The 10,339-nt window shown below is 27.9% G+C and overlaps 1 protein-coding gene across 1 annotated transcript in view; it reads left to right on the top strand.

Moving 5' to 3' along the window:
* The first annotated feature begins 94 nt into the window (after positions 1-94).
* Hwt (SH2 domain-containing adapter heavyweight) overlaps positions 95-10,339 on the top strand; it is a 180,250-nt gene continuing 170,005 nt past the window's right edge. The window contains exons 1-2 of the mRNA XM_074251687.1: positions 95-401; positions 1,909-2,452. Coding sequence (XP_074107788.1) covers positions 103-401; positions 1,909-2,452 — 843 coding nt within the window. The 5' untranslated portion in view covers positions 95-102. The remainder of the gene's footprint in view (positions 402-1,908; positions 2,453-10,339) is intronic.

Genomic DNA, 10,339 nt, shown 5'->3' with positions numbered 1-10,339 from the left:
GTCCGCCGAAGGTTCTCGAGGATTTCCGAGAGTCGACGGGGCGAACCGAGTTTGAACGAGTGGAAAGGGGTATCCTGAAATCAGTGGCACGCCGGTCGCTGAATGGAGCGGGTGTGGAAACGCGTACAAAGTGCTGGACGTCGCGGAACAGCCGGACGTTGTGGCTGTTCCACGCAGCCATGCCAATTGCACGTGGATTCGCGATCAAAGCGTAGTGTTAATGCTCGGGGTAAAACTCATGGCCCTCAGACGATTGTTTGCTCTTGTCAAGTCCAACCTTGTCCTGTTCATCCTGTGCTGATCAGGGTACGACGAACGCGGCCTCGGAACAGCTGCGACTGTCCGCCGGAGTCCCAGCCGTGTCCCCACGTTAATCGACCTTCCTCGCGTAGAGTCAGAAGGTAAACATTATTTTATTATACATCAACTCTTTCTGTCCAAAAGTTTTGGTAAATATTTTTTTTTAATTAAAAAAAATTTTTTTTTTGTTATCAATTATGACATTAAATTTAGCTGTCACTTTACAAATTTTTAATTTTCTTCAAGAAAAAAATATACAATATTTAAATTAGCCGCCGTTATTAATTTTTTTAATTTTTTTTTCATTTATTCAATTATAACAAAAAATTATTTTTAAAAAATTGCATTTTTAATTTATTAAAATTCCTACAACTCCATTTTTTGATAATTTTTTTTTACCATAATTTATTAGTTAAAGAAAATAAAAAAAATTATGAAGCTACAGCTAAATTAAATGTCATAATCAATTTCATTTTTACTTTTATTTAGTTTGCTTGCATATTTTTAATTTTAATTTGACATTCAAAAAATAAAATATCCTGTGCTATAATATTGAAGTTAGCGGTCAGCTGTCAATTTTAAAAATTTTTTTAACAAATCAATTGCAATAAAAAGAATGCTTCTAAAAATTTTCACTTGTAAAACTTTTTAATTATTTTTTTTTTTTTTTTTTAATAATTTAATTGCTACAAAATTCTAAAAAAATTTTTAATGTCTGTCAACTTCAGTGTTATAACAGTGATTTCAGTTGTTGACTGCTGAAAAGTTGTCATATTTGTGGAATTTTTATTTTCCGCAATACGTTTTATGTTAGAAATATATGTTTTCTACAATTTTTATAAATTCAAAAATAAAAAAGAGAACGAGATGAAGAAAAAGAAACCGAAGTGGTTCACGCCGGCTGTGCCAAGTTTTAGATGGTTTGTTTCACGGATTGTGAATGTTAGTTCCTGAGAACATATTATTGTTATATTTTTATATTATGCATATGAAATATGTAAATTTTTTAAAGGATTTTTATAATCTTAACAAATATTAAATTTTATGATATTGAAAACAGCAAACGGATTTTGTTTGAATAAAAAAAATTTCAATTTTGTAAAAAAAAAAAAATTATATTAAAAATCTGACAATTTTTTTAATTTTTATAACAAATCAATTATGATAAAAAAAATATTTTTGAAAATTCGCACCCCTAGTTTTTTTAATTTCTACGTAAGGAATTTTTTTACTAAATTTTTTTCATAATAATTTGTTTTAAAAATTTTTAAAATTGTTTGATGTCTGTTGATTTTGTTGTGAAAAAATACAATATTTAATTTGTTTTTTTGGGGAAAAAAAAAAAAAAAAAAAAAAAAAACTAGAAAAAAAAATTAAAAAAATGTAGAAATTAAAAAAAATCAAAAACTAAATTTTTTTTAAAAACAACATTACTTTCAGCAATGTTAATTACTTTCTTGATTAATTAAATTTTTTTAATCTAAATTGAAAAAATTTTAGAATTTTTGGTAATAAAAATTTTCAGTATTAAAAAATTGAGTTTAATGGTTCACAACATTAAAAATTGATATAAAAAATCTTGAATTATTTTTTTGTATCTGATTGCAGATGTAACTGTACTGAACGTCCATGTCGTCACAGTTCTGCTTCGGGAGTTTTACGACGTCGTCCTCAGGGTTCTTTTTCATTTCCATCAGCTCCTATGCCTCCTAGAATTCAGAATTCCACAAATATTGACGTATCCTGCAAATGTCCTGAGGGATCGAATTGTCAGCACTTAGCCGAAAAAGCAGGGTGTGAGTGCGAGGCAACACCGTGTGCTCATACTATTAAATCGAGACGTTCGCGACGCACGTGCGAGTGTACAAATCAACCGTGTAGTCATTCAAAGTCTGCGGAAGGACGTATAAAGCGTGTCAAGTGTCGAGTGAGACGAGCTGGATATGCCGTTGCTAGACGTACTGCTGAATTTGCTATGCTTGGATTGCACTGGGAGTTGGCAACAGAATGTGCACCCTGTGGCTCCGGTGTATTTACTAGGAGACTGTGTCGTCGTCAGCAGAGTGATAATGAGTTGTATCGAAGTAATAGCTTCAAGTTTGAGAGATTCGAAAGGAATAAAGAAGAGTGCTCAACTCCTATTAAAAAACAGGTCAGTTATTATAATTCATTTTTTCAGTTATCAAGCTGTAGAAGACGCGGCACACTGAGAAAAAAAATTCTATTGACCAAACAAGAATTTCTTATGACAAGGAATCAGTTAAATCTGACGCAGATTTTTGAGCATTTTTTTGTAAAGACCAATGAAGAGATAGAGCTTTTAATTTTTTACCATTTATTTTTACATATTTCAAAAGTATACAGTTAAATTTTTAGCTAAAAACATTCAGTAGAATTAAAGTTATAGTGGTCTGAAGACATCCGTCTCGAACAAAATTGACGCTCACTTCCTCCATGATATCAGCTGATTAGCTAATCTGGAACCAAAAAACTCGGCGGGGTTTTATTCTATACACTTGAATACGGCGAGTGAACTACGATAGAAAAAAATTTTTGAAAATTCGATTTTTGACGGACTTTAGAACAAAAAAGTCGGAATTTGATTTTTTTTTGATACAAAAAAAAAAATATAGATTTTCAAAATTTTTTTTTGATCGTAGTTCACTCGCTGCATTTAAGTATACAGAATAAAACCCAGCTGTATCAAAATAGCTGATAAAAATCAGTTGATATCATAGAGGAAGTGAGCGTCAATTTTTTTCGAGGCGGGTGACTTCAGATCACTATAACTTTAATTCTACTGAATTTTTTTAGCTAAAAATTTAACTGTATACTCTTTAAATGTGTACAAATAAATGGTAAAAATTTCAAAGTTCTATCTCTTCATTGGGCTTTACAAAAAAATCCCAAAAAAATGCTCAAAAATTTATGTTCTCGTATAAAGAAAATTTTCTTAATAAAAGTATTTTTTTTCTCAGTAGATTCCATTATTTTGTATTTTGCGAACTTTTATTTTTTTTTCCAACAGCGGTATTGTCCTGAAATAAATACAATAAGTATTCTAAAATAACTGTTCGCAACTTTGTTTCAGTATACAACTAGTGAACTATATAAAATTAGTATAAAGTCAATTTTTCAGTAAATTTATCTAGAATTAACAATTATTCGATTTATATCATCTCAATACTTTAATAGGTACATTATTCAATAATTACACTAATAGATAGCTAAAACCGATATCTATTATTTTATTTGAAAGTTATTAATTTTACATAAATATTTTCGATTAAATATAATTCCAATTATTATCAATTAATTATTCCTGATAGTTTCTTTTCATTTTTTATGAAATTATTTTTGTTCTCCCCTGTGGTTATTAGGGTGTCTTCAATAAATACTAATTCCAAAATTGTAGTATTCAGAAGCGAGGTTACCCCAGTTTAAGTTGCAAGGGTAATGGCAAATTACCATGTTTGAACCTATTTGACTTTAAATGAGTCGACAGTCGAAGTAACATCAATTTTTTTATTTTTTTTTTATCAGTATTGTTGTTTTCAATTTTTAAAATTCATGTGCAAGCTTCATTTTTACGTAAAATTCATAGTAATGTCAATGAATGCAAATGCGGTAGATATTTTAAGTTAAAAGAAAGTTTTCAAATTATGTTCATTAAGAAAAATAAAAATTTTTGTAATTTGAAAATTGATAAAGGCGAAATTAGGAAACAGCTAATTTTTAACAGCTTTTAAGTTATTTTAAATTGAATGATTGCAAAAAAAAATCTAATAACTTGTACAAAGAATTTTTATTAACTTCTGTGATTTTTTTTTTTCATATATTATTAATTCTGGATTGAGTAAATTATTTACAAATTTTTTTTTGCAATTCTGGGACGTCTGCCACAAAAAAAAATGGTATATTTTTGCAACATTTACATTAGTTGATGTAATAACAATAAAAATCAATTTCATATGAATTTAAACAACGAATTAAAAATTTTAAAGCATTTTTGCGATTATCGATTTCATATAAAAGCCAAGTTGAGATAGCAACAGATGATTTTTATTAAACAATATAAACTAGATAAGAGGAGGATATTACAAAAAAAAATACTTCACATTTACGTGCAATTAAATGTGGTTGTATGCATTGTGATAACCAAATATTCCATTCACGAAAACAACACATTTATTTACGGAACATGGCAAATAATCAATTGCAAAAAGACTTATTGGAATTGAATAATAGAAAGATAAATAGAATAGTTTTGAAATGAATGGAATTATTGTTTTTAAAATACTTTACTTTTCTAACAAAAACTAAGTGTTTTTTATTTATTGAAAATTCTTTTGAAAATAAAACGAGTGTCACCAAAAATCAAAGGTACAAATTTGGCAAACTATAAACATCTAAATCTTTGAAATTTGACCTACATTACACGAGGAATATTTTGAGGTAATAATGAATTTTTGAACGCGTTTATGAAATTTTTTGTAGTTAAAAAATTTAACATGTACATGCATTTTATATGTATGTTGGAATTTGAAAACGATCTTTCATTTTGAAATCTCCACAATGTGTTTAGTAGCTCTCAAAAGGAATAAATATATGGCTGTGTCGCTAACCTACCCCTACATCAAGCATCAACAGAATTATCGACCGGATTCTCACCCTTGCGCAGGAATAGTGTGGTCCTTCAATTACTTTACAGTCACTATTGATCATTTATATTAAATCTTCTGGACCAAAAATTTTTTATTTTTAATGCTGCTGTTTCATTTTTCAGTAAGGGGATTAGTTAATTTAAAGCTTTAATTAATTTATTAATTAGAAGTTTTTGGATTGTTTCGAAACCATGGAAATTATTAAGCCGAACTAATTATCCTTAATAAAATAGTTTGGTTTTTTTCATAATAAAATTTGTTCAATAATTTTTAAAAATAGTTAACCGTGCGGGTGAATTTAATACAGTTTTTAATGAAGCAATAAAAATATTCTGTTTATTATTGCTAATAATTTATTAGCTTGTAAAATAATAATAAACGATTAAAAAGCAGACTCTCAAGTTTTTATGGAGAGTGCTGGAAGTGTTGAGGGCTTTGTCATTTTTTTGAAGACAATTAGATAATTAAAACATTACAGCAGTATGTCAATCATAAATTTATACTACAAAGGATGATTTAAATGCTTATTATGACTTTGACTTTATACCATACTACGGAATTTCTAAGAGACTACAATAGACTATTGATTTATTAGACGGAAGAAAGTCTGGTCCTTACAGGTCAATTTTCTGTGTTCCTTGTAAAAGTCATTTTTAATAAAATATGACTATTAGATTATTAAATTTGTTAAAGAAACGGGTAACAATGAAAGATAAACTTCTCTTTTTTAAATAAATAAATAAATTACTATTAATTATCATAATGATTATTTTTATTATTCTTATAATGACTGAAAGTATGCACACAGAAAAAAAGGTTCACTTGAGTCAAGAAAATATTTTTCTTCCTAATTTTTTTCTTGAGCGAAAAAAAAAATTTTTTTTCGACACAAGAAATTTCACTTATTTCAACAAATTAATTTTCTTGCTTTAAGAAATACGTATCTTGATCCAAGAAAATTTATTTAAGTCAAGAAAATTTTCTTGCTTGAAGAAAATTCAGCCTCTTGCTCCAAAAAATTAAATATCTCGATAGAAGTAAATTTTGATTAATATTTTTATTGATAAACATGTCAAATGGGAAGATCAAATAATATTGAATCATTTTTTTTCATTGAATATGTATAATTGCACGGTAAAATAATATAAAATAGGTATCAAATATTCAAGAGAAAAATTTTCTCAGGGTGAGAAAATTTTTTTCTTAGCTGAAGTAGGTGGCGCTGCTTCCCCAAAGTATCTAAAAATCTTGATCAAATATAAAAATTTAACATCAAGTATTTATGATAATTTAAATTAAGAAAAAATTACTTCCACCAAGAATAGAATTTCAAGAAAAATTTTTACTTAAAATAATTAACATAATGGAAGTTAAATTACCAGTGTTACCTTTGGTTAAAACCTTCTTATAAATGTCAATTTAAAAAAAAAATCTTATTTTATTACAGCTCCTATTTTTATTTACTTACCCTGATTGTTGATACTACTTATTGTATTAGATTACTTATTGACGTTTCAAAAATCTTTTAATGTCTATAAAAATGTCTCTAGGGTATAATAAGTTAGACTGAAAGCTTTTTTCTAAAGAATTAGGTCGGAGACACTTTAAACTTCCAACGAGGCTAGAATTCGCCTTGGCACCCTGAAATAAAAGCTCGAGATAGGAAGGGCAATAGCATCACTGGATATAACCTGAGGGAATAACTCTGAGACTACAGGTCATTCAAGCGACTCTTATCATCGAAAAGTAGACTCCATATACTCATTCCCGCTGGCGTTTGATAAAACAAAAAAAAAATAATCGCTTTCGTTTACAGAAATTGATTTTTAGCATTATAATATTTTAATAAGAAAGGAGACTTCGTATTTTATTACTGAGCTTTCATTTTGCATATCAATTTAATTCGTTTCATAGAAATCAATATATTAAATAATTTCTCAACTTTTCGCTGAAAAAATAGCCAATTCTAAATATTTTTGATTCAGTTCAATATTTATTTATATTATCAAATCAAATCTCAAGTTTGAAAATTCCGCGTCAAATTTAGCAAATTATAAATTGATTAAAGCCGATCAATTCATTCGAGAGTTATTGTTGACAAGTATCCAAAAATTACAATTCTTCAAATGTTTCGTGAGTATGTCATAATGTCGTTGTTTCTTTTCTTTTAAAAGTTTAATTTTTGTGCATTTTCTGGTTTCTTTTAAAATTAAAAGAAACAATTAAAAAAAAAATTTTTTTTGCCTTTTTTTTTTTTTTTTAATATTTCATAATTACACTAAGAAAAAAAATTCGTATTGAAAAAAAAGAGCACTTTTGTTAGAAGAATTTGTATTTCTCGAAATTTTCTTTTTATCAGCTGAAGCAATCACTTTTTTTTTGTAGTATTTTATTTTTTTAAATTAAGTTCTTTTTCAATAAAGTTTTTTTTTTTTTTTTTTTTTTTTTTTTAATCTATCATACTCGTTGAATCGTTTGAATATATTGAAATAAAAATAATTTTTTATCATTAAAAATTTGAAGTTTTGAATGAAATACTTGTTAACTACCTTCAAATTTAAAGTTTCTTTCTGCATGAAAAGAACTTGATTTTATAAAAAAAATGCGACAAGAAAAATGTGGTTTCTTCATCTAAAAAATGAAAGTTTTTGAAAATTTCCAACAATTCAACATATAGTAACTAGAATGATTTTTTTTCTCGAAAGTAATTTCCTCTCTCAGTGTAAATGCAGCAAAACGGAATAAATATTTCCCAGCAGTTTTTACTTGATTAAATAAACTGTATTAAAAGTAATTTAAGAATTTACACTATTTGTTAACTGACTTCGATTACTTTTGATAATATTCATCATAAGTTCCTTATTAACACTTGACGTAACATTTTTGAGCACGAAAATACTTTTAAGCAACTATGTTCTCTTACTTGTTGAGCTTAAACACAGCGGCATATCGAGATAGGCTGCAGAGTCAACAGTTTTACAGTTTTCTGAATTCTTTTCATCATAGCCACTCTATCACTTTCGATTATTGTACAGAAATTAATTATTTTCATCGCGCAGGTTTCAATTTTAATTAATATTAGTTCAATGTTCTGCTCGGAAGCTATAATAATAATAATTGCCGTTTGATGTTGATTGGATGATATAATTGTATTGAAGAATTCCGCACCATAATAATTGTAGAGCACACTATTTTTTTAACGTTAATAATCTTTTTATTATTTTAAAATACGAGAACCTGAAAGGAAAATAGGAACGTTTAGGAAATTAAATTCGGGAAATTTTAGATGGATTATTCAAAAGAGCTAGAGGCTTGCATTTCACTCGGAAAAATGAAGGTAACAAAAACGGGATTTCATTAGCATTGTAAATATCTACTATAGCTGTTCTATCGCAAAGGAGATTCTCTGATGCTTGACTTTTTGTTGATGCTAGTTTTTCAACCCAAAGGATGTCTTTTTTCACTTTTTTTCAAGTTTCACTCTGAGGCAATCATAGGCTCATGCTGCTGTTGACACAGCTATTACAAAAAAAACATCAATCAACAAATAAGTACATGCATTATGCATACAAATATTTTAAATGTAAATAAAGCACATGATACTTGTTGAAAGGAATGAAAAATGAATAGTGAAAAGCTGAGAATATTTATTACTTTTTATGTTGGATTTTCACACAGTTAGATTGCGTCATTTTTATCATTTTGATCATAATGGTTCAAGCTCAGTCACACAATCTATTAAAAAATATTAAAATGGTTGTTACACATTTGTGTTGCATAATTTATTGTAATTTTGCATTTAACGTCCCGCAAAGAAAATCAATGATTTAAAAAAAATCAGGAAATTATTGTTTTTACCCCGATTTTCGAAAATAGAGTTTCTATCAGATCTTGAGGTTTCGAGGCCCTAGGAAGCTATTCTACCTAGTTTGGTGATTATGTATATATTAGGGTGTTCCAAAATTCAAAATTCGTGATGGACCTCTTAAAATTGGAATTTTAAGATCCGTTTTTAACAAGAGTTATGTTTGGGAATTTCCTAAAATATTTTGAGCGCAAGGGATTTATTTGGCTTTCATAGAATTTTTTAACAGGAGTTTTGTTTGGTCAAATTTTGAAATTTTGAAATTTCAACAAAAATGCCTATATTGATACTGCTATGCTAATATGTCGTACCCCACAAAATTTGACAAATTGACTTTTTTTGAAAAATAGAATCATAAAAATATTATGCAAGTCGTATTAAAATTTTAAAGATCAAATAGTTTAATTACGATTTTTAAATAAATATTTTTGTCAGTCGAATCCCATTCAGTCAATGTTAAAAATAAATCGTTTTTACCGTCTGCTGGAAAATTTTCTAAATCTGGGATACGACGCATTAGAATGGCAGTATCGACATACTTCAATAATTTTTGTGAAATCAATTTTTTTTACTAATGTTTTTGTCGAATTCAAAAAATTGCATTGATTGTTGCGAGCCACATCACAATTGATTTTTGAAAAGCTCTCGTAACGAACAAGTAATTGAATTGCAATACGTCAATTCATTAATATTTGTATCTACGCTAATAGCATATACTGATCTGCAGATAAAATATCCATGAACTTGACTTCATATTTATCGTGAAATTTTTAGTTCTTAATTTCCAAAATGTAATTAACTTTTTATAAATCATAAAATAGCTACTAAATTTATACATTGGACAGTTATTTGGCTGGAGTGCCTTAAAAAAAAACTAAATAAATTGTGACTTATGTCAGACGTAGACACATAGCTCGATAAAATAACCGAATTCAATTAAAGAAAGCTTATCAAAAAAAGAATCTTACATAGACATAATTTATTACCTAACAAAAGTAAGAGATCACAAGATTGAAAAATTTTAACCGATTTCAAACTGGCTGTAATTCAATTATGATAAAAGAAAGATGTGGGTTAAAGATATTTTAAAAAAACTAATAAAGAGCATTCACAAATATTAGTAAATTATTCTGAAATAATATCGAGATTGATCTTCTCTGTACAAGGAATGATTTCCTCCATATCTACATCAAAACTTTAAATTTTAGTTTTGTTAAACAGGCGGAAAGTCATACTTTTCTCTCATGAGAAAACAAATGAAATATGCCGACACATGCGCCATCCTTAAACAACAATGGCAAAAGTTTAAGCTTCCAGGTATGGGTCTGGTGAAAAATAGCATACTCGCTACAGCGAGAGGTAGGATATCCCAATTCGCTTGTAAAGGCAATTACATACGTGGGTTGCAATGTCTAACTGTCCTGCTTTTGCGTGCAATATACTATTTGAGTATGCAAATAGATCTCATATTTAATGGAAAATATTACTCAACTCCATAATTAAAGTCAGC

Source organism: Cotesia typhae, unplaced genomic scaffold (genome assembly GCF_013202065.1).
Source record: "Cotesia typhae breed Kobodo isofemale line unplaced genomic scaffold, CoteBio_Ctyphae contig_122, whole genome shotgun sequence".
Taxonomy (NCBI): Eukaryota; Metazoa; Arthropoda; class Insecta; order Hymenoptera; family Braconidae; genus Cotesia; species Cotesia typhae.
Note: the sequence above shows the minus strand (reverse complement) of the source record. Positions and strands in the feature narration are given on the sequence as shown.